This window comes from Myotis nattereri (assembly GCF_964212035.1).
Source record: "Myotis nattereri genome assembly, chromosome: 17".
Classification (NCBI taxonomy): domain Eukaryota; kingdom Metazoa; phylum Chordata; class Mammalia; order Chiroptera; family Vespertilionidae; genus Myotis; species Myotis nattereri.
This window is the reverse complement of record NC_138092.1, coordinates 12,562,811-12,587,720: the sequence shown is the minus strand read 5'-3', so window position 1 is coordinate 12,587,720 and position 24,910 is coordinate 12,562,811. Positions and strand designations below refer to the sequence as shown.

General features: G+C 40.7%; 1 protein-coding gene across 3 annotated transcripts; it reads left to right on the top strand.

Annotated features, from left to right (window-relative positions):
* Positions 1 to 964: 964 nt before the first annotated feature.
* PABPC1 (poly(A) binding protein cytoplasmic 1) lies at positions 965 to 18,059 on the top strand. Of its 3 annotated transcripts, none has more exons than XM_081111123.1 (15): positions 965 to 1,668; positions 4,728 to 4,921; positions 5,381 to 5,496; positions 7,638 to 7,768; positions 9,078 to 9,172; positions 9,494 to 9,631; positions 10,043 to 10,138; positions 13,024 to 13,296; positions 13,416 to 13,506; positions 14,385 to 14,495; positions 14,580 to 14,734; positions 15,516 to 15,600; positions 16,033 to 16,163; positions 16,776 to 16,869; positions 17,808 to 18,059. In XM_081111123.1, exons 1-14 carry the CDS (start codon positions 1,476 to 1,478, stop codon positions 16,866 to 16,868), a joined length of 1,902 nt encoding a protein of 633 aa, XP_080967249.1. In that variant the 5' UTR covers positions 965 to 1,475; the 3' UTR covers position 16,869; positions 17,808 to 18,059. The 3 variants fall into 3 exon arrangements, with proteins under 3 accessions (XP_080967249.1, XP_080967247.1, XP_080967248.1); XM_081111121.1 differs by having other exon boundaries at positions 7,638 to 7,777; XM_081111122.1 differs by having other exon boundaries at positions 968 to 1,668; positions 7,638 to 7,777; positions 16,776 to 17,481; positions 17,598 to 18,059.
* Positions 18,060 to 24,910: the final 6,851 nt, after the last annotated feature.

The window sequence follows — 24,910 nt, the reverse complement described above, 5'->3', positions numbered from 1 at the left end:
GACCCAGCACCTTAAGTTCACACTGACCACCATCCTCATCCTTTAACCAGGGAAGCGGACCAAGACCCCCAAACGGCTCCCCCAAATGACAGCCACTGACCAACGACCGGTCTAAGGAGGACTGAGGGGCGTCTGAGGCTCGGGAACCACAGGACCGGGAGCCCGAGGAGCCCGCGGACCCCTCCCCCCTCCGCCGAGCGCACGGCGGGGGCGGCAGCCGGGCTCCAGCGCCGGGACGGTTGGGGCGCCGGGACCCGCGGCCGGTTGGGGGTCAGCGGGCGCCGCGGCCGTTGGGGACTCCAGCTCCCGGCAGGCACCGCTCCTGCGGCCGAGGCGCGGGGCGGCGGTGCCCGCTGGGATTGGTAGTGCGGTCCGGGTAGGAGAAGGGGGAAGCCCGCCCCGGCTCCTTTCACGCACGTTTCGGAAACGGGTTTCTGGAAGGGATCGCGCCGGCTCACCGGTGCCCGGCGTCCCTCGGGGAGCGGGGGCGAACCAAACTGGGCTGGGCCGAGGCGGGAAGAGGCCGCGGCGACCGCGCACGTGGGGGGTGGTTAGGGCCGAGGAACCCGGAAGCCTCGCGCCCCGCCCACCGCGGCGGTGACGGGTTAACGCCTCTGCCGGGTGGAGGTGGGGGACGGGGAGTGCGGCGGGCGGGGCGGGCGAGCCGGCCCTCCCCTCCCCCACGGGCCGACGCAGCGCGGGCCCCGCCCCCCGGCCGCCGCGCGTGCGCAGAACCCGCCGCCCCGCCGCCCCGGCCCCACCCCGTACCCGCTGCCGCCGCCGCGCCTCCCTTCCTCTCTGCTCTTTCCTCCTCCTGTTTTTTCTTCCCTCCGCCCTCTCGCCCTCTCTTCTCCTCCTCCTCCTCCTCCGGCGCCGACGCTCACGTCGGGTCCTGGCGTCAGACGCGCCGGGGCGGGGCGAGGGCCGCGTGCGGTATAAATAGAGGGTGCAGGAGGCGGTGCTTCCCCTTCTCCCCGGCGGTTAGTGCTGAGAGTGCGGAGTGTGTGCTCCGGGCTCGGAACACACATTTATTATTAAAAAACCCAAAAAAAATCTAAAAAAACCTTTTAAAAAACCCAAAAAAAAATTTAACAAAAAAGTCCGCGTCTCCCCCCCGCCGGAGACTTTTATTTTTATTTTTTCTTCCTTTTTATAAAAATAACCCGGTGAAGCAGCCGAGACCGACCCGCCCGCGGCCCCGCAGCAGCTCCAAGCAGGAACCCAGAGACCGAGGCCTTCTCGCCGCCCGGACCCGACCCCGCAGCACCTCGCCCCCAGCCGGCAGCCAGCGGCCAGCGGCAGCGGACCGACTCCCGTCCTGAGGCGGCTGTTGAGTAGTTGTCGATTCCGCTCGATTTTTGTCCCTCCGCGCTCGCCCCCGCTCCCCTCCCCCGGCGCCGCCCCCGGCCCCGCACTCGCTCCCCTCCGCTCACGGAAAGGTCGCGGCCTGTGGCCCCGCGGGCAGCCGCTTCGAGATGAACCCCAGCGCCCCCAGCTACCCGATGGCCTCGCTCTACGTGGGGGACCTCCACCCCGACGTGACCGAGGCGATGCTCTACGAGAAGTTCAGCCCGGCCGGGCCCATCCTCTCCATCCGGGTCTGCAGGGACATGATCACCCGCCGCTCCCTGGGCTACGCGTATGTGAACTTCCAGCAGCCGGCGGACGGTGAGCGCCGGGCAGCGGGCGGGCGGCCATGAGGCTCGGGCGGGCGGGCTAGGCCGGCGGTCCCAGGGGGAGGGGGCGGCAGGGCATGTCACACCCCCTGCCCCCGAGGGTCGGTGGGGAGAGAGGCTGGGGCGCCCGGCCCCGCACCCCGGCGGGAACACGCGCCGCCGGCAGCCGCACGCCTCTCTCACGCCCGGCCACTTCCTCCTGTGCAACCATTTTCTCGGCCTCCGCCGCTCAAACTTTAGGGTGATGTCGCGCCGGGCGGGGGGTGGGGGCGGGGAGGGACACGTGAGATTGGGTTCTCCGCGGCGCTTCCGCCCGCAGCCGCGGGGGGCCGGGGAGCCGGGCGAGCGCGGAGCCCCCTTTCCCGGAGCAGGTAGGGGCGCCGCCGCCACCCAGGCTCCGGCCGGCGCCCCGGCCCCGGGAGGAAGTGAGGTTCGGCGCCGGGGAGACAGCACGTGTTGAGCCCCGTCACCCCGCAGGCCCGAGGCCCGCCTGTGCGACCGGCCCCGTCTCCTGGGAGAGCCGCGGGGCCGCGGGGGTCCCCCGGCCTGATGCCGTTCGTCGTTCTTCACCGCCCGCCCGGGGCTGACGGCCCCAGAAATGCCCGTTCCCGGGGGCCGTGCGCCCGGGGTTCTCCCCAAGTTCAAGCGCTTCTTCCTCCAACAGCGCGGGGGCGGGGGTGGGGGGCGCGGGGAGAGGTGGATGGAGGATGGCCCCATGGAAGGCCATCGTTTTCTCGGGAGTTTAGATCATTCAAATTTTGTAATCAGGTTAATTTCGTAATACCGGTTATTTGTTCAGAATAATTGTGTGTTTTTTTTCTCTTCTAAAATAGTTTCTATGATTTTGAGGGGCTTTACTTAAGAAAATGTGTTCACAGGTGTTGGCTGTAAAGCGTTGCCTGTGAACGCGGTGCGGACTGGGTCATCATTACTTAGGTGGCATTGGAGTGGTTCAGGTTTCTTTTTTAAAAAGCAGCCTAGAATGTCCGTAAGTCGTGAAGAACGACGGAGTTTGGAATAGCAGGTTCTAATTAGCTTGAGACTTACGGGGAAATATATTGCTAACCTTGTGTTTTTATTTTGAAGTTCACAAGAAAACACAAAATTTGGTAGATGGGACATGTGGCCGGGGTTTTTTCTTTACATTGGGATCAATTGAATTACAAGTCAGCTTCAGTCGATTTAATTTTGTAGAAAAGGCCTTACGCCAGGGTAGAATTTAAACCTTTATTTTATTAAATTCACTTAGTATAACAAGTTACTTAATTATCAGCATTTCACTGGGCCAAGTTAATAATTGAGATTTGGGGGAGGCAGACTATTGTGACACTGGACCAGAAGTTGTAAAACTGCACTGCAGGTTTCCTGCCCTTTTGCTCTGTAAGCAGCGCTTCCAGATGTCACTTCATACCAGTTCTTTGCAACTCTGGGCAGAAGAGAAAGTAATACTAGGGAACATAAGTTTGGGTCAGTTGATAGAGAAAACTTGAACAAATTCTACAGACCAGAAAATGGTGACTTGAAAAGTGGCTTTTATTTTTTCTAAGCTTAACTATTTGAAATCCAAAGAAACAACTTTTTTAATTTCTTGGGATTTGAAAAAAATTCAATTACCATGTTAAAATATACCCTGTGTATTATCAATATATCAATAGAACAGTGCTAGGACTATTCAAAAGAAGATAGCATTTTTCCATCTTCCATTTATTTGTTTTCTAAATGTACAAATTACTATCCTTCCAAATAGTTTTTCGGGGGTTTCTTTTTCCCCCCTCCTATTTATTGCTAAATGAATGGACTTGTAGAATAACTTCTGAAAGTGACCAGTTTCTAATTTAGCAGGAAGAGGTGACTCATTCAAAAGAAGCTTAAGCAAAGTCAGCTAAAAAACTAGGGGTGCTCAGTAGGTGTGGTCAGTTGATAATGAATTGACAGCTTATCTATCATCACTACCTTCTAGAAAATGAAACTTTCACTTATAAAAAGTGACTAGAAAATTTGTCCTCTCAACAACTTTACAGTTAACGTTGGTATGGAATTGGTGAAACTTGGTGTAGAACTTAAAGTGGACTATTTTTCTCTTAAGGGACTAGTCTTTTTCACTTAAGGATGGTTTTTTTTTTTTTAAATTTAGTTTCAACTTCTCTAATAAGTGTTTCTTTAATGCACACAATTCTTCACAGGTCCTGAAATCACAGGGTAAATTTTGAAATTTTCTAGCACTATCCAGAAATAATTGGTTAAATTATTAATTATTAAGTACAAAAGTGATCTAAGATAAAATTGGTTTTATATGTCAAGAAAGCATTAATAGTGAATTGTGAGTATTGTAGACTAAATTATGTATTATCCAGCTAAGTATGCCCAACTTCACATGAGTTTTTGAAGGCCTGGTTCAAATATTTTTTTTCCCTGGTTCAAATCTTGATCTGAATAGATAATAGCCTTTTCTTTTTTTTGTTTTTCTTTTTCTTTTTACATGGCAATAGGAAGTTGTGCCATGAATCACTGAACTCCCCCCAATAATTCAGGGACTTTTTATTTTTTAAGAAAATGGACTGGTTTTTGCTTAATATTGGTAAGTGATAAGCTGCCAATGAACAGGCCAATTTTGGCAAGCAATAGGGAAGAAGCAAAAATGCTTAAAAATTCATAAACTATGCTTAGCCTGTAGATAATCTTTAATTGCCTAATGTCTTTTATATTGCTCATTAAGCAGATTTTATGTGAAAAGGGATCTTGATTTTATGTTGACCAGGAACAAAAAGGTGCTTTTAAATATAATGGCAATTAAAGAGAAAGATTGTTTTAGAAATACATTATCAGTGATATTTCATTAATTAACAGGAGATTTGGGGCTTCTGATAAGCCTCTTCATGTGTTAGACAATTTAAATCTCAACTAGGTTGAGTAAGGCCCAGCCATCATGAAGTTTGAAGAAATAGAGAGATTGTGGGCCCAATCACTCCTCCCACACACAGTTAATAAAATTTTAAGTGGCCTGTAAAAGTTTTGAAGTAATAATTCACTATGAAAATATCCTTCCTACAGCGGAGCGTGCTTTAGACACCATGAATTTTGATGTTATAAAGGGCAAGCCAGTTCGCATCATGTGGTCTCAGCGTGATCCATCACTTCGCAAAAGTGGAGTGGGCAACATATTCATTAAAAATTTGGACAAATCCATTGATAATAAAGCACTGTATGATACGTTTTCTGCTTTTGGTAACATCCTTTCATGTAAGGTAAGCAACAGTGTGACAGATAAACATTTACCATGTTTCCTAAAAAATAGCAACCATACTGTGTATTAATGGGTATCTTTATTTTCCAAATACCCAGGCTAGGTGACTGACAAGTTACAGTTGACATTCGAACAGTGTGCCCACTTAAAAGCAGATTTTTTTCCCCCCAGTAAATATCTATATGTGTTTTCTGTTTGGGAATGCATGTATGCAGAGGGCCAACTATGCATTGTTCTACACTGTTTTATATAGCCACGGATTTTTGGTATCTGCGGGGAACTGAGGGATACAAATGTATTTGGGGAGTCAAGTTATATTTAGATTTTGACTGTTGGGTGTCAGCTCCCCTAAGCCTTCCTCCATCCTCTCAGCGTTGGTCAGCTGTATGGTACTTTTGAACATTGGGAAAATGCTGAGTTAATAGTAAGTAATGAAAATCTGCTATACATTTCCCCCTAGGTGGTTTGTGATGAAAATGGTTCCAAGGGTTATGGATTTGTACATTTTGAGACACAGGAAGCAGCTGAAAGAGCTATTGAAAAAATGAACGGGATGCTTTTAAATGATCGTAAAGTGTAAGTATAAAAATTTAGTTATACTTCAGATCTCTTATTAATAGTTCAAATCAATACATTAATTTTATAAGTTAATGTATTTGTGCTCTTTAAAGAGATACAATTTGATGACAATTAACAAACCTACATCTTGGTAGATTTTTATAATTGTTTTTCCTCCACATTCAATGCAACATTAAAATAACTGAATTAATAAAATGGTCAGCCTTCAAACCAAAAAGAAAATAATGGGTATACTGGGGTATAAAGCTTTTTCAAAGTAAGTGCATAGTTGAACAACTAGAACCCAGACAGGAGCTTAATTGTAATTCCTGAGGTAGTAATTAGCCCATTTTCTATTTGCGGAAACTGAGGCTAAAATAATTTGCCTGTAATTAAATGCCTGCATGACAGATGGGCTAGAATACAAGCCCAGTGGTCTAAATTCTGAACCCAGGGTGACTCTTTACGTGGTTATACTGCTGCAATTTATTGATGGATTATAAAGTTTTCTCCCAACCTTTTGAACCCATTCACCTCTTTAAAGAAAAAGCTGAATTAAACCAGAAGTCTTTATGGTTAATCTTTCTGAATAAACTTGTTTTTAAAAGTTAAATGTCACTGATGGCCTGGCCAGTGTGGCTCGGTTGCGCGTCTTCCTGTGCACCAAAAGGGTCACTGATTGGATTCCTGGTCAGAGCGTATGCCTGGGTTTTGGATTCGATCCCCAGTAGGGGGTAGAATATGCAAGAGGCAGCCAATTGATGTTTCTCTCTTACATCAATGCTTTCCCCTTTCTCTCTCTAAAATCAATAAAAACAATAAAGTAAATAACAATGGTAAAACCTGTGTAAGACTATTTCTTCTATAGGTTGTAAGAATACAGATTTTATGAGCCCAAAGAAATGACAAATTTTATTTTCTCCTCACTGTCAGTGGATCTGGGTAAGTTTAGCTGTGAGGTCATATGTAAATGATCTGTGAGTTTATGTTGTGTGTAGTTAATGATGGCATACAAATTGGGTTTGGTTATAAGTCAACTGCATCACTCTTAAGGTGTGGTTCTCATAAACCAGTGCAAGTGGTGTGATCAGTCTGTACATGAAGAAGTTATGCACATGGTTTGGATTTTGAGTACATTTAAATGAGAAATATTCAGCATTATTAGTATTCTCAGATGAAAACATAGTTTGCCTGTCAGCTGTGCTTCAACGGGGGCAAAGTGCTCATCACTGGTGGGGCAGATTTTTGAGTAGGATTATATTTTTACTTTGATACATATTAAATATTCTTCAATGACACATTTATATTAGGGGAAAACTAAATTTAAAAACATTTTGTTGATAATGTAAAAAATAATGCAGGGCTATTATGTGTTAAGAGGAGAGAATTAAGTTGCATTTTAAGTTACAAAGCGTAAGAGCCACTTTGAAACAGCTGCTGTAAAAGCTTTTGTCCTTTTTTCTAAATCCTCACTGGAGTATGTGTTTTAGGGAGAGGGAGAGAGAAACATCAGAACAAGGGTTGGTAACTTCCTGTATGCACCCTATCCTGGGATCTAACTTGCTACCTAGTTATGTGCCCTGACTTGGAATTGAACCTGCAATTGTTTGGTGTACAGGACAATGCTCCAACCAATAGAGCCACCTGGCCAGGGTGTTTTTATGTCTTTTCATTGGTGTCCCACTCAATCTAAAGGTGTGATCTCTTTAACCCTGGCTTGACAGAAGGGAGAGAAGTGTGTATTAAGAAAAATGGTTTTTTGCCCTAACTGGTAAGTTGTTCAGTTGGTTAGAGTGTCATCCCAATACACCAAGGTTGTGGTTTCAACCCCTGGTCAGGACACATACAAGAACCAAAGAATAAGCGGAACAACAAATCAATGTTTTCCTTTCTCCCTTCTCCCTTTTTGCCTCCCCCCTCACTGAAAGTGAATAAAATTGAAAGAAAAAGAATTTTTTTTGTGTGTGTGACTGTAATTATGAAGTTTTTTATATTTTATACTTTCATTTTTTCATTGAGGCTCTATTTCTGTTTTACAGTGTGCTCTCCATTAGAGATTCTGAAATTATGAATAGCATTTACAAAATCAACCATCAGGCTTAATCTGAACTTCTAAAATGGAAACTAAATTTTATAGTCTACACTTTCTTTTCTTTTAGATTTGTTGGGCGATTTAAGTCTCGTAAAGAACGAGAAGCAGAACTTGGAGCTAGGGCAAAAGAGTTCACCAATGTTTACATCAAGAATTTTGGAGAAGACATGGATGATGAGCGCCTTAAGGATCTCTTTGGCAAGTTTGGTAATGTGTCTGAATTAAATTTTTACACTCAAAGTTCTGAGTAATCTTTATATTAAAAGCCTAGGCAGAATGACAGGTCTCTATGATGCACACTGACCACCAGGGGGCACACGCTCAATGCAAGAATGCAAGAGGGCATAGGCCAGGCTGAGGGACAACCCCCCCCCCCCCCCCCCCCCCGCATGAATTTCATGTACTGGGCCTCTAGTTGCTCAATATTAGTTTTGGCTAATTTTACCAAAATAAATGAGACTTACATGATACTTAAAATTTGTAGTTTTTTGGATTAAGCTACTGATCATCTATTGTACTGCAAAGTAATATATATATATGCCTAATATGCAAATTGTCGGGTGTTGTATATTTAATCTATCTTTTGAGATTAGAAGCTATTTCTGAAGTTTGGTTGGATATTGTAACCATTTCAAATAAATAATGCTGTCAGTTGGCCACCAATTTGTAAATTTGTCAGTTATATTCTGGATGGATTTGCATAGCAGAGATTGAAAGTATAACCTTAGGACTGCAGCACATTCAAAAGTAACTATCTATGATCATACATCTTGCAAATTCTCTAATTGGATTTTTAGCCTTTTTGTCCCACCTACCTGAGAGAATGCCCGCCTCGGTTAAGTGTCATTTTTACTTGAGTGGGTGGGGACTGGGCGTGTGAATGCAGACACATGCCACCTCCAGGTGATTCTTTGTCTTCCCAAATGCCAGACGCTGTATTCCCTTCACTGACTGTTGAAATCAAGTGGGCCAGGGCTTAAGAAGTTCTCATTTGTTAATCCTGATGTCAAGAAAACCAAATTGTTGGGTTAAAAAAAAAGCAAATCTGGTCTGTAGTACTGCTAAGAATAAAATTTCATTTTTTTTTTTAAATATATTTTATTGATTTTTTACAGAGAGGAAGGGAGAGAGATAGAGAGTTAGAAACATCGATGAGAGAGAAACATCGATCAGCTGCCTCCTGCACATCTCCTACTGGGGAGGTGCCCGCAACCCAGGTACATGCCCCTGACCGGAATCGAACCTGGGACCCTTCAGTCCACAAGCCGACGCTCTATCCACTGAGCCAAACCGGTTTTGGCTAAAATTTCATTTTTTACAGTTGTCTAAAACATATCCATAAATGGAAGTAGGAATGTTTTCAGTTTACTTCTTAGTAGAAATACAAAGTCTTTTAAGAGACTATTTAGTGCCCATGCATGGCTTTGTTTTTGTGCGTTGAAACTTAAAATGTATAAACTAAGTATTGCATGGAATATCTAAGTCATTAAAAAAAAATTTTTTTTAGGACCTGCCTTAAGTGTGAAAGTAATGACAGATGAAAGTGGAAAATCCAAAGGTTTTGGATTTGTAAGCTTCGAAAGGCATGAAGATGCACAGAAAGTAAGACTTAAATATATTAACTAAAGGCACTAATTGCTCTGTGTTTTATCGCAAGGAGATATAAAACTGGGTTGTTCTTATGTTGAAATTTACATGCATACCAATGGCTATTTTACATGTTCATCTTTACATGTTTTTTTTATTTTATTTGGATTTTATATATTTTGACATAAATTGGGAACCTACATTTTCCCCAAACTGCAAAGTTTAGTTTTTGTTATGGGTCTGTCTTTGGCTTTCACAACGTCACAAACTTTGTTGTTAAAAAAATAAATTTCCATATTTCAAATTAGTAATTAAAGTTCTTGTTATTTCTGTAAGGCTGTGGATGAGATGAATGGAAAGGAGCTCAATGGAAAACAAATTTACGTTGGTCGAGCTCAGAAAAAAGTGGAACGGCAGACGGAACTTAAACGCAAATTCGAACAGATGAAGCAAGATAGGATCACCAGATACCAGGTTCGTTTTTTGTTTTTTAATATATTTTTATTGATTTCAGAGAGGAAAGGTGAGAGAGACAGAAACATCAATAATGAGAGAGAACCACTGATTGGCTACTTCCTGAGCAGCCCCTACTGGGGTTCAAGCCTACAATCCAGGCATGTGCCCTGACTGGGAATCGAACCATGGCCTCCTGGTTTCATAGGTCTACACACAACCACTGAGCCATACCGGCTGGGCTGCCTGGTTCATTTTAATTGAACAAGTTAATAAGACAGGGATGAGGAAACCTATTTTACTTACTGACACATAATCGGAGGATTTGAGTGGGGGGAGGGGGAAGAAACATGGGATAAAACAGTAGGAAGTGTGCTTAAGTACCACCATGGTTTTCTTTTTCTAGTTTTTCTTTTTCCTTTTTTTTTTTAGGGTGTTAACCTTTATGTGAAAAATCTTGATGATGGTATTGATGATGAACGTCTCCGGAAAGAGTTCTCTCCATTTGGTACAATCACTAGCGCAAAGGTAAGCATTTTTTTTTTTTTTTTAAGATTTTGGAAAAATCCATGGTTATATGTACTTACATTTCACATCAGTTCACTTTTTTTTTTTCACTTTGTAAACGAATAGTCAAATAAGGTGGGCCTCCCCATTTTTTTTTCCTTTTCCTGGAAATCAAGTTTTTGCTTCATTACTTAAAAAAAAAACCACTCAAATTTGATGTGGATGTTGTAGCCCCATGGTTTAATTTTGCAGATGGAGAGTTCTGCATTCTTTCCTGAGGAAGCTGCAGTTGATGACCGACCATAGTTAAATTGATTGATCCTCAATGATGTGCACTGTTCTACACTTTGTTAAACTAGTGCTTTTACTGGTTAAGGTGTCAGTTTATTAGGGGACTATACCTGTTAACAATTGGGCTAATCTGTATTCACATATTCTGAAGAGTCAGACTCTAAAAACAGGATTCTATACTAAATTCTGGAATTTTGGAGTGTAGGAAACATTAAAGCTCTGTGCTCTGGAATGATCTGTGGCTCATCTTTCTACTCAGCTTTTCCTGGCAAACCCATTGACTGAGGAAGCTTCTGTGAAAGTGAGGAGATGTTAGGAACATAGTAGATGAATACAAATAAGAAAGCAAGTGATGTGGTTGTCTTGTGTTACAGCCTGTGCTTTTGTAAGAGTACCTGGAGTGTGGCGGCATTTATTCCTGAGTGTCTTTAACCTCAGTGTACTGCTTGAAAGCTGTTTAACCTGAATATTATGCATCCATTTATTTTAAATGTATTTCACATGCATGTTTTACAAAGGAGAGTTCTTAAAGTCCTTTGTGGATTATAATATCACTATTTGCAAGGAGGTGAAAAGTTTGGCAAGAATTTATTTTGGAGGGAGGAAGGGGAGGGTATTATGTTGATTTAATAATGCTTGCTGAAAAAACATATCAAAAAGAAAAAAAGTGAAAGGCAACTCCTGCATCCCCCATTTTCAGTCTCCAAAAAGATTGAGTGGTGTTGATAATTTTTTGTGCTTGTCCAGTCTATATGTATAGTTTTTAGAAAACAGGATTATGCCCTGCATATTCTGCAACTTGCTATTTTATTTAACAATATATCTAAATACATATTTCAGGCATTTATTTTTTTGCTAATAGTTAAGTATTCATGGTATGGATATATCATAAATTATTTTACTGTACCTGTATTGATAAGTATTTGGGTTGCTTTGCATGTTTCCAAAGTTAAATCCACCTTTCTACAAACCATTTTTACATATATATATATATATATTTGTACACATGCCAGTATTTCTAGAATTGATATTGCTGTTTTGTGGGTGTGTATTTAAAATTGATACAACAGAATTGTCCAAAAGGGCTGAATAAATTTCTATTACTCTTATTAGGAGAAAGCAGTATATATATATATATATATATATATATATCTTTTCAAATGTTGACATTTTTCATGTGTTTACTATTTTTGCCTTTCATTGCGTCAGATTACATTTTTCCTTCATTTTTGCATTTTATGTTCAGATTGAGCATCTGGCAATTTTATTTTTTTAATGTGATGTGAAGAGGTCTAACAGTTCTTTTCAGTTATCCCAATGTACCATATACTAAATAGTTCAAAGTCCATCCTTTGCCCCCTATTTTTAAAATGTTCACTTTAATGCACTAAATTCCCATAATTGCATGGGTATGTTTCTGGACTCTTAAATTTATATATAATTGACTTAAAATGTTAATTTCATGTTTACAACACAGTGATTCAGTATTTTATATATTGTGAAGAGATGACAATCACTGTACAGTTACAAAAAATATTTTTCTTGTAATGAAAAACTTGTAAGATCTCTGCTAGCAACCTTCAAGTATACAATACAGTATTATTAACTACTAGAGGCCCGCTGTACAAAATTTGTGCAAGAGTAGGCCTTCCTTTCCCTGGCTGCTGGCACCAGCTTCCCTCTGGCACCCCCGGGACTCGGGGTCATCGTCGGAAGGTCATCTAGTCTAATTAGCATATTACACTTTTATTATTATAGTCCCCATGCTGTACATTCCATTTCCATGGTTTATTTTGTAGCTGGGCGTTTGTACTGTTTAACCCCCTTTACCCAGTTTTCCCATCCTTTGCCCCTCTGGTACCCACTCGTCTTATTTTCTGTATCCAGGAACTCAGGAGTTGTTTTTTTTCTTTTGTTTGGGTTTTTTTTTTTTTTAATTTGTTTTTGGTTTTGATTCTACGTATAAGTAAGATTGGCGTCTGTTTCATTGCCATTTTTATTCCTGTGTTTCCAGCATACTGTTTAATGTAGCTGGATAGCACGCTTATGTATATTTCTGGGCTAGTGAGGAGTTCTTTACATTACCTCATTGCTTGTTGCAAAGATCATTTCAGTCAGTGAAAGTTTCCTGAATATTGTTTATACCCCAATATTCATGGCCCCTTCTGGTCTTGAGTGTGAAGTTTTTATTTTAAAATATGCGTATTAGAAGATTCAACTGCTTTCCTTCCCCCTCTTTCCTCTTTAAAGAGTAATAAAGCATTTTGTCAGCTTCAGTGGCTCGAAGAGTGATTTTAATTGGGTATTTCCAATTTAGTAAGCCTTGAATTTATTTAGCTATTTAAACCTTAATATTGAGAATCTAAATATCTGAGTATCTTTAAAAAGTTGCTGTTGGACCTCTGCCCCTTTACTTCCTCCTTTGCGTGGCTGGGTAATGCATGTGTGTAGCTTGCCCTTAATATTCAGGTACTAAGGGAAACTGGGGAAAAAATTCGTTCATTGTTAACAGGGTTTAGTTGAGTCAGTAGCTGTCATTGTAATAATGCTCTCAATTTGTGCCTCATTCTACCACTGCATTAACCTTGTTTAATATTTTTTTTTTCTTTCAATAGGTTATGATGGAGGGTGGTCGCAGCAAAGGGTTTGGTTTTGTATGTTTCTCCTCCCCAGAAGAAGCCACTAAAGCAGTTACAGAAATGAATGGTAGAATTGTGGCTACCAAACCATTGTATGTAGCTTTAGCTCAGCGCAAAGAAGAGCGCCAGGCTCACCTCACTAACCAGTATATGCAGAGAATGGCAAGTGTGAGAGCTGTGCCCAACCCCGTAATCAACCCCTACCAGCCAGCACCTCCTTCAGGTTACTTCATGGCAGCTATCCCACAGGTACGTTTTTCTGTTTGAGAACCTTTATTTAGCATATAGCAGGTATATATTTAGAGTATATAGCTAGTTGCATTATTTGCTTTTACTCTTTAGCTGATGTATTTACTTGCTTTCTGCAGACTCAGAACCGTGCTGCATACTATCCTCCTAGCCAAATTGCTCAACTAAGACCAAGTCCTCGCTGGACTGCTCAGGGTGCCAGACCTCATCGTAAGCTTTTCCTTTTTTCTCTTGAGGGGATGGATTATTTGAATAAAAATATACATGGGCCAATTAGCTGTTATATTTCAGTGATATGTTAACTTTTCATAATTTATGGTTATCAATGTTCATTTGATTCTAGCTTTTTTTTTTAATTCTCACCCTGGGTCATGCTTATTGAATTTATTTTATTTTTTAATTTAAAAAAATTGTAAAATGCTTCACCACTCTGAGACAGTGAGACAGTGATTTCTGTGCTGGTTTGACTTTTCCTTTATGGTAAGTTTGGGAATGGATCCAACTCTTCTCTTTTAACTTATTTTAATATGTTTCCATTGATTATTTATTTATTTTAAATTTTTTTAGAAGGAGAGAGAAATATATGAGAGAGAAACATTGATCAGTTGCCTTCCGCACACACTCCAACTGGGGATCGAGCCTGTAACCTGGGAATGTTCCCTGACCGGAAGTCAAACTGGTGACCATTCAGTGCACCAGATGATGCTCAACCAACTGAGCCATACTGGCCAGGGCAGGATCTGATTCTTAATTTCATATTTGGTTGGGCAGTAGTTTTAAAGATTTTGTTACTTGTATGAGGACCAGGTCCTGGCATCTTTGGCCTTATCCTGTCTATAGAATAGTGTTGTATTGTAGGAACACTTGGAATGAGGTTTGTGTATGATGATTAGATATTAGTAAGTACTTGTATGAATGAATATTCACTGATGCTGTGATCTAATAAGTCTGGGTATACTGTAGGTGTGAGACTAAAAAATGGTATTTACTTTTAGCCTTTTGTTCAAACCTCAGCTCTAAAAAAGCAGCATGAACACCTTCAGTGAGTTCTGCCGAGTTAATGTGTGTGTTCGTATCTTTAAATGCAGCATTCCAAAATATGCCCGGTGCTATCCGCCCAGCCGCTCCTAGACCACCATTTAGTACTATGAGACCAGCTTCTTCACAGGTTCCACGAGTCATGTCCACACAGCGTGTTGGTGAGTCTTAACCCTGCCTATAAAAATTGGTCTCCAATTTGAAGTAGCAAGGTAAATGTACAAAATATATGTTTTTATTTTTAGCTAACACATCAACACAGACAATGGGTCCTCGTCCTGCAGCGGCTGCTGCTGCAGCTACTCCTGCTGTCCGCACCGTTGCACAGTATAAATACGCTCCAGGAGTTCGCAATCCTCAACAGCATCTTAATGCACAGCCACAAGTTACCATGCAACAGGTATGGACTTACTGATTTCTTCATAAAGGTGACAGAACCTCTTGGTTGCAATCAAAGAGATTGAAGACAACTATGACATAGGAGAGTTTAGGTTGTCTAGAACATTTTTTTAAAAATATATTTTATTGATTTTTTACAGAGAGGAAGGGAGAGGGACAGAGAGTAGAAACATCAATGAGAGAGAAACATCGATCAGCTCCCTCCTGCACACCTCCCATTGGGGATGTGCCCGCAACCCAGGTACATGCCCTTGACCGGAATCGAACCTGGGACCTTTCAGTCCGCAGGCTGACGCTCTATCCACTGAGCCAAACCGGTTTCGGCTAGAACATCTTGTTAATTGTCCCATTAGTTGATAGTATGTAAAATTGTCTTATCTGCCTTGTGCTATAGGAATTAGATAAGCTTTCTGCATTTCCCATTCTTAATTGGGTGACTTGAGTTTTGTTTGGCATAGCTGTAAGGAAGACAGGGTAAAATCAAGTTTACTTGGTGAGATGTAACTCACTCCTGCACCCCCCCCCCCTTTTTTTTTTTTACCCTGGACCAAAACTGTCATTGCTTATAATAGAAATCGGGTTCCAAAGAATACTCCAGGTTAAAAAAAAAAAGTGAAATATCCCATGTGGTCTTAATACTTGAACAAATAAGTGTGTTTGGTTTACTCAGCTTCTATTCAGATTGCAGTCTATCATCTCACTGATTTTCCAGTGGTGACTGCCACTTATACTTGCCATTACTTCTTACTTGAAACTTAGGAATTTTCCTATTTTATATCTAGCCTGCTGTTCATGTACAAGGTCAGGAGCCTTTGACTGCTTCCATGTTGGCATCTGCCCCTCCTCAAGAGCAAAAGCAAATGTTGGGTAGGTACCTCTGTCTTACCTAGTCAGTTAGAGACTAGAAAACAGACACAAAAACCTCTTTTGCACCTAATAATACAGCTGGATTTATCTGAATTCGCATGAATGATGAAGATGGCACAGTTTGTTTGCCTAACTAATTTAAAGCCCAGAAAGTTATCAATATGTTGCTTTTGATGGATATGGTAATAGGGCATTACACCCCTACTTGCTATGCATTCCCACCACATTGTTGGAAGAGGGAATTTGAAACAAATGAGGGACGAACTTCGTTTGACTTTGCCTGAGTATAGATTTAACAATTGAATATAGCAACATAGCTTACGCTCATTTATTTGCTATATACAAAAGGTTCTTAAATCCCGGTTTTAATATGGTAGATGCCTTTAGGATTTTTTTTTTTTATTGAAGTCTTTGAAATGTTTTTGTTCCTAGGTGAACGGCTGTTTCCTCTCATTCAAGCAATGCACCCTACTCTTGCTGGTAAAATCACTGGCATGTTGTTGGAGATCGATAATTCAGAACTTCTTCATATGCTTGAGTCTCCAGAGTCTCTCCGTTCTAAAGTAATTTAAATTTGTCATTTATCTAACAACTTAGACTACGAATATTTTTAGGGCTTTTTGTAGGAGCTTAATTTCATAGAACATTATTTTAAGTGCTATATACAGGATGGGCAAAAGTAGGTTTACAGTTGTAAGTACGTGAAACAGATCATTCTACAAACTGTGCACTATTCTAAGAGTTCTACAGGTAGTAATTGTAAGTTCTGATAATAACGTGTGCTGCTGTTGTTCCCATTTTATAAATTGGGAAACAAGCATAGAGACGTTAAATAATTCCCCAATGCTCACAAAGCTAGAAGTGCCAAGCGTGGTTTCAAATCAGTCAGTTTAACTCTAGTATCCATGCTCTCCTAGCTGCTACTTTACTGGAAAAAGATAGTGATATTTGCTAATATTTTTCAACTTTGGAGGGCTTTTGGTGAGAGTAAGTACAAGAGAGTTCATAATTCTGGAATAGTGGTGGAATGGAACTCAAAAAGGTAAGGATAATAGTTGGAATGTCTTTTGGAACTCTTAGTTCTTGCCACTTGACCTTTGATGACATTTGTGTATGGTCAAGTTGAGATTCTTTTAGTTATTCCTTTTCAGAGCCAGTTTGTTCTCCTTTTTTAGGTTGATGAAGCTGTAGCCGTACTACAAGCCCACCAAGCTAAAGAGGCTGCCCAGAAAGCAGTTAACAGTGCCACCGGTGTTCCAACTGTTTAAAGTGAGCTTCCCTGCATGGTTGTTTTAGCTTGTTTCCTCAATCTTTTATAATAGTTTGAGCATATTTTGAAACATGGCAAAAATTATTTTACCATTAAGTCCAAATATATTGATAGTTTTTCAGAGAAATGGAAATGTAAGAATTAAATGTTACTTGTTACCCTGATATTAACTTGGATTTTCAAAATCAAAGCATTTAAACATTTTATATAGTGAGTTTTGTTAAATGGCCTTTAACAGGGGTTGGCCCTTTGTGTACTTTATTCTCAGGGCCTTCCTAGCTTATGCTTTTTCTTGGGTGGCAGTAGTAACAGTTGCCCTTAGGCCTCTACTATTGCCCTTTATTATTCCCAAGAAATAGTATTATAATGTAGCTGTTCAGCCAGGACCAGAGATTGGAAAAGCTTTTCTGAAAAGGACGAAACATTTTGGGCTTTGTGGGCCTTGTGTTTGTTGGCAGAAACTCAACCCTGTTGCAGTATGAAAGCAGTCATAGACAATATGTAAACAAATGAGTGTGGTTGATTGAATTTGGTACACAGCTTTAATTTGCTACTGACAAGTACTAGTATTGGTCTTATCTTCCTTGTTTTGTTGGCTTGGTTTTATTGAAGTATATATATATTTTTTTTAAAAGCATGTTTATTGATTTCAGAGAGGAAAGGAGAGAGAGATAGAAACATCAATGATGAGAGAGAATCATTGATCAGTGACTTCCTCCTATTGAAGTATATTTTATACATAATGGGGAAATTTAAGGCACGCCACACACCGTTAATTGGACACGTGTCTATATTGTGACATGATGGCCACTGGAGCGGTGGTTAGTGCCTCCATCACTTTATGTAATGATCTTTTTTTTTTAGTGGTTGGAATAATTAAGATCTAGTCTCAGAGCAAGTTTTATGATTATAATCTTTTTTCCCCCCACGTTTACAGATTGATCAGGGACCATGAAAAGAAACTCGTGCTTCACCGAAGAAAAATATCTAAACATCGAAAAACAATATTACGGAAAAAAAAAACATTGCAAAATATAAAATAAATAAAAAAAGGAAAGGAAACTTTGGACCTTATGTACCGAGCAAATGCCAGGTCTAGCAAAAATAATGCTAGTCCTAGATTACTTATTGATTTAAAAACAAAAACAAAAAAAAAACCACAAAAAAAATAGTAAAATATAAAAACAAATTAATGTTTTATAGACCCTGGGAAAAAGAATTTTCAGCAAAGTACAAAAATTTAAAGCATTCCTTTCTTTAATTTTGTAATTCTTTACTGTGGAATAGCTCAGAATGTCACTTCTGTTTTAAATAACAGAATTGATAACTGAGCAAGGAAACGTAATTTGGATTATAAAATACTTGCTTTAATAAAAATTCCTTAAACAGTAAACAGTGATGTTATGCTATTTTATTTCACTTGGCTTGTGTAAGTAGGCGATAAGTTGAAATTAGCTTAAGAACCTCTGGTGACAAAGGTATAGTTTAAATGATCTTAACATTTTTATTTTTTGAGATGACAGTTTGACTATTAAGGTTTCTAGGCTGAGAGATAACTTAAGCCGTCATTTATATGGTGGAGGACAAGTAAACAGTTACTCTGTATAGAGGAGTGTTTTGGGTATGGTTTTTATATTAAATGTCAACAAGGATTCATTTTTTAGCGGCCTCCTGCATATCCCCTACTGGGGATCGAACCCACAACCTGGGCACATGTCCTTGACCGGAATTGAACCGTGACACCTGATTCATAGGTTAACGTTCAACCACTGAGCCACACCAGTCAGGCTAGAGAATGGGTTTTAGAAGATGTGGGCTAAGGCCCAAGACATCTGTGAAACAAATTCCCCTGGCAATTTAAATGTACTTTTGAGAATGGTTTTAATACCAGCTCTTTTGCCTTTGGGAGCAAATAAATAAATCCAAATAAAACCATTCCTATATCAGCCCTCATCTGCATGATGAAGCCTTACAATGCTCTGTGTCTGGAATGCTTTTCATTTGGCTTCCTGTTTTGAAACAATAAAAAACCCCACCTCTATCCCATGGTTTAAATTTGTACCCCCTCCCCCCATAGACCTTCTAATGACTATTTTGTATTTTGTCTAACCATACACTTAACCCTTTAACGCGCTTGACAGTTTAGGTAGAGAAACATATATCCTATTTTTCAAAATTTGAGAAAATGGTTCAAGCTTTGAGGTTTTAAAGGAGCAGACTTTAGTTTGAGACACCTTAGAAGTCATATCTATAAACTTCCCACAGTTGAAGTTTAAAACTATTCTAAAATCTAGAGTTGCAGATACGAGTTTACAGACAGTAGCTTTATATGGTTTTATGTGCTGCAGATACACCATCCATCTGTTCTGCAAATACCTTCATTTTCTAGTGAAGCAAACTTCTGCTTGGTTTGGAGCCAACAAAAGTTTGTGATCTGGCAGGAATTGATTTAGGAAAAAACTTGCACTCCATTCTCATTGTTTGATTCTGTGTTTGCAAATTCATCTCACAAAAATATGGCTGCTTCTATTGGAAGTTTTAAGACTAAATTGATAGGTGACATTTGTGGGTACTAGATGTAGACTGGTTAATTGAAATTGCTTTTTTAGCCTTGAAGTTTTTCTCCTTTTCTGCATTTATACTGAGACGTGCTTGGGTAAGATCGGCTAAAGGAATGTATCTTGTTTACAGTATTCTGTCAATAATTATACAAGTCATGTACTGCTTAACAATGGGGATACATTCTGAGAAAATACATCATCAGGCAATGCCTTCCTTATGTGAACGTCATAGAATGTACTTAACACAAACCTAGATGGCACTTCTATAGGACTGGCATCCCGGTGGGTTTGTTTATACTAGCATCACAAAGACATGAGTAACTTGTGCTTGGATTAGGATGGCTATGACATCACTAGGCAGTAGGAAGTTTTCAGCTCCATTATAATCTTACCAGAGGCCCAGTGCACAGATTCGTGCACCGGTGGCGTCCCTCAGCCTGGCCTATGGGGATTGGGCAGAAACTGGCTCTCTGACAACCCCCAAGGGGTCCCAAATTGCGAGAGAGTGGTTCTCTGGTGACGCAGCACCCTGGAATCGGCTCCCTCTTCGGCTCTGGGTTATGTCACTCGAGAACCGCTACTGCAGCTCAGCAGCTCCTGCTTTAAGTGTCTGCTCCTTGGTGGTCAGTGCGTGTCATAGCTACTGGCCAGCTGGTTGCTTAGGTTTTTACATATATAAATGGGACCACTATCGTATACATGGAATCTGTTAATGACTAAAATGTCATTCAGTATATGACTGTACTTTGCCTCCCACCAAACTATAGGCATGTGGCTGGCTTAACAATGGGAATACATGTTGGGGATGAGAAATGCATCAATAGCAATTTGTCTGTGTGTGAACATGGTGTGCACTTTATGAACCTAGATGGTATAGCCCACTACACACATGGCTACATGGTGTAACCTGGTGCTCCTAGGCTGCAACCCGCACAGGATGGTACTGCACTGAACACTGTAGGCTGTGGTAACAATGGTATTTGTGTATCCAAACGGAAAAGGTCCAGTGAAATAGGGCATAAAAGATAAGATGGAATACCTGTACAGGGCACTTAATCATAAATGGAGCTTGCAGGCCTGGAAGTTGCTCTGGGTGAGTCAGTGAGTGCTTAGTGAATGGAAGGCCTAGGGCAGCGGTTCTCACCTGTGGGTCGCGACCCCTTGGGGGGTTGAACGACCCTTTCACAGGGGTCACTTAAGACCATCAGAAAACACAATTACATATTTTTGTGATTAATCACTATTCTTTAATTATGTTCAGTTTGTAACAATGAAAATACATCCATATCAGATATTTCCATTACAATTCATAACATTAGCAAAATTACAGTTAAGAAGTAGCAACGAAAATAATTTTATGGTTGGGGGTCACCACAACATGAGGAACTACTAAAGGGTCGCGGCATTAGGAAGATTGAGAACCACTGGCCTAGGACATTATAGTAGACTGACAACACTTGGGCTACATGAAATTTATAAACTTTTTTCATAATTAAATTTAGCTTACTGTAACTTTTTACCTTTGTCTTAATTTTTTGAATCTTTTATAATAACACTAAGCTTAAAACACATTTTGTACATCTGTACAGAAATGTTTTCTTTATATTCTTATTCAGTACACATTTTTCCTACTAAAATTTAAAAAATTTTTAGACTTTGTTAAAAATTAAGACATAAACACAATTAGCCCAGGCCCTTAGGGTCATCAGTATCACTGCCTTCTACCTCCATATCTTGTTCCACTGGAAGGTCTACAGGGGGGCAATAACATACATGGAGCTCTCATCTATGACAACAGTGCCTCCTGAAAACTTCCTGGAGGACCTGCCTTAAGGCTATTTCTGAAGCTGTTACTCTTCAAAAATTTGTCCATTGTGGTTTGCTGGGCCTGTTTTTCTATTGTAAGTATTCTTGTAAGCACGCTGTACATCATGAACATTCCTCTTTATTGATGAAAACCTGTTAGGTGTTGGGGTCCATGTTTTCACACTTTTTAAGGACCTTACTGAGATCTACAAAAGCTGCTATTCCCTTTGCTGAGTTTTCTTGGGGGGTTCTTGTTCTGCAGTTTCCTTTTTCCTCTTCAGCTATGTGTTCCTATTGCAGCCCTAACAACTCAGTCAATTCCTCAGGAACCACTAGCAGCAGTGTCCTCACCCACACCCAGTTAGAGTTGCTTGCCATTTCAACCACAGCCTTTTTTTTTTTTTAAGTGTTTTCTTTTTGTTGTTGGTTTTTTGTTTTGTTTTTTTATTTTTACTGATTTCAGAGAGGGAGAAGGAGAGAAACATGAACAATCAGAATCATTGATCGGCTGCCTCCTGCATGCCCCATACTGGGAATCAAGCCCCCAACCCAGGCATGTGCCCTTGAACGGAATCAAACCCGGGACCCTTCAGCCCACAGGCCAACACTGTCCACTGAGCCAAACCGGCCAGGGCTCAACCACAGCCTTGTTGATTTTTGCAACCTCATCCTCAACTCCTTTGAAGTCATAGACTCACCTTTTAAGTGTCCCAGATGACAGTTAAACACTTCCTGGTGACATCACCCCAGCTTAAGGTTCTCAATGCAGTCAGATGTAATCCTTTTCAGAATTGCATCACCAATAAAAGATTTCCCAGGAGCTTTATCAACAATAAACAAAACCTTGAAATATATGTTACTCTCCGAACAGTACTTGATTTTGCTTAGCAGAGCAATTCAGAAGGGCATCTTGGAAGAGGAGCTGGGTCATCCATTACTTTATTGCTTCTGTAATACACTGGCAATGTGTGTTTGTTGATATGCCTGAAGGCCCTGGAGTTGCCACTGTGCCAGATCACAAAGGGTTTACATTTATAACCTGCAACACTGCCCCCAAGCAAGATTGTTGTTATGTCCTTTAAAAGCCTTGAAAACAAAAGTAAAATGACTCAGGGCTACGAAGGTAGAAGGTGGAAAATCAGTGGCAGTTATTCCTTAGGCATCCATTTCCAGAATAGAGAGTTTTCATCTCTATTGAATGTTTGCTCTGCCAAGTAATTTTCCACAGTCGGCTTCTCTAGAGTTTACAATTTTTTTCCTGCTGCCTTCACATCGACACTGGCAGATTCACCACTTTTGCATTATGTAATGAATAACAGTTCTCGAATTGTTTACCCGGAGATAGCAGTAAATTTAACATCATAGTCTGGTCTAACCTTTTCTTTCAACATTGCAAACAGGTTTTGTTTTTTGCCATGATCATCATGGCTGAGAAGGATATGCTTTTGTGTCTGGTCTTCTGTCAGGTCATTGCAAGTTTCTCCATGTCTCATGTAGGCCCTTTTGAATTTTTGTTAAGTCTCTGTGCCTTCAAGAAGCAGGTCCTTGCCCTAACCGGTTTGGCTCAGTGGATAGAGCGTCTGCCTGCGGACTGAAGGGTCCCAGGTTCAATTCCGGTCAAGGGCATGTACCTTGGTTGCAGGCACATCCCCAGTAGGGGGTGTGTAAGAGGCAGCTGATTGATGTTTCTTACTCTCTATTCCTCTCTCTTCCTCTCTAAAAAATCAATAAAATATATTTAATAATAATTTAAAAAAAGCAGGTCCTTTAACAGTTTCCACCACTTCGTTCTTTTTCTTCAAGATTGTTACTAAGGTGGAATGGGACTTGCTTGGCAGGAGAGAGATAACCATGACTGATTTTCTACCTTCGTAGTCCTTAATCACTACTTTTGTTTTCAGGTCATTCACTAGACATGCCCTCTTACTGGCAACATTATTAGTAAATCTTGTACACTAAGGGGCCATGATGAAGAAAACATGAGACTGAATCATTTTGTGCTTGATTTCATCAAGAGACATGGTAAACAAGATGTATGAGGCTGCTGCTGACATAATGGCATATAGTTTTACAGCAAACTTTTTAATAGACTATACTCTAATTATATAGCATAGTAAATACTCGGACCAGTAATATTATCAAGTGTTAATGTACTGTATAATTGTATGTGCTATACTTTTATGACTGGCATCATAAGTGTTGACACCAGCATTACCACAAACACATTAGTAATGCGTTATGTTGTGATGTTGGAATGTCTGTGATGTCACTAGGTGGTAGGGATTTTTCAGCTTCATTATAATCTTATGGAACCACTGTTGCATATGGGGTCTGCATGCAGCCCATGACAGTAGTCGATTACAGGTGACATTTTAGAGCAGCAGTTGCCAACTGGTGGTTCGCGGACCACTGGTGGTCTGTGAGGTCCGAAAGGTTGGCGACCGCTATTTTAGAGAATACTTTGAAACTTGTTTTTTTGATGTAAAATCATGGCCCCAGATTATGCATTTGCAATGAGTAAATGACTTTGAAGAGGACCTGGATACTTGTGTTTAATGAGTACATTCTCTTCATGAGTCCCCTCTTATCCACAGGGGGATATATTACAATACCATCAGTGGATTCCTGAAACCATGGATAACATCGAATTTTCATATTTTCACTTAAAGGAAGCACTTTACAGCTTCCTTTTGGCATATCCTAATTGCCAGCATTACTACTCTTGTGCTTTGGGACCATTATTAAGTAAAATCAGAGTTACTTGACACAAGCACAGTGATACGATGACAGTCAATTTGATAACAGATGGCTATTAACGAGAAAGCGGGAAGACACTAGATAAAGGGTTGACTCCGCCTAAGCAGGACAGCATGAGATTTCATCACACTACTCAGAATGGCACACAATTTTAAAGATGAATTGCTTATTTCTCTTTGGAATTTTTCATTTAATATTTTCAGACTGGTTGACTGCAGGTAACTGAAACCATGGAAAGGGGCACTGCAGATAAGGGGGACTACAGTAAAACAGTTCTCAAGGAAACAAAGTAAAATCAGAAGTTGGATTCAAGCTGGAAGCAAAATGGGTGGAACTGGTCAATCCACTAGCCAATACCACCAAGCACGATAGTCTGATGCACTGCTGTGCTAGGAAACCACACCGTCATGAAGACATCCTGGAGTCTTCCAATGAGGACAGGTACACCTTTGGATAAGGCCAAAGCTACATTAATGAATTCCTATCTCAATCTAGACTTCATACTGACTCACTTTCTTCTATAAAGTTCGACAATCTCATTGGTTAGATTTAATGGTTCTTAGTTACCACTTTGATACATCTCAGATCTTCTCAATCACCTTGTTTCAAGTGTACATACATACATGGCAAGAATTTAAAGGGTAAGCCAATTTCAAATTTTAGGTGGTGTCTTATTCAGCTTTTTATCTGTCCATCATAATCATGGCAAGTTGCGGGGGGGTGTGGGGGAGGCAGGAAAGATGGTCTTATCCACAAAGGTAGAAAAACATGTAATTTACTTATTGATTTTGTTATAATAATATTCTCAGAAAATTTGAAACATGGGATATTCATTGGCCTAAACATTTTTTTTTCTGTAAAGGAAAGGCTCTTCACATTAGAAGTAAAAATATTTGTATTTTTAAAAGATCCCATT

Bases quoted from the DNA above. Each gene is read 5' to 3' on its own strand.
- PABPC1 (XM_081111121.1), top strand. From the start codon at position 1,476: ATGAACCCCAGCGCCCCCAGCTACCCGATGGCCTCGCTCTACGTGGGG. The intron at 9,173-9,493 runs GTAAGACTTAAA...TATTTCTGTAAG, and splicing joins GGCATGAAGATGCACAGAAA to GCTGTGGATGAGATGAATGG. The intron at 10,139-13,023 runs GTAAGCATTTTT...TTCTTTCAATAG, and splicing joins GTACAATCACTAGCGCAAAG to GTTATGATGGAGGGTGGTCG.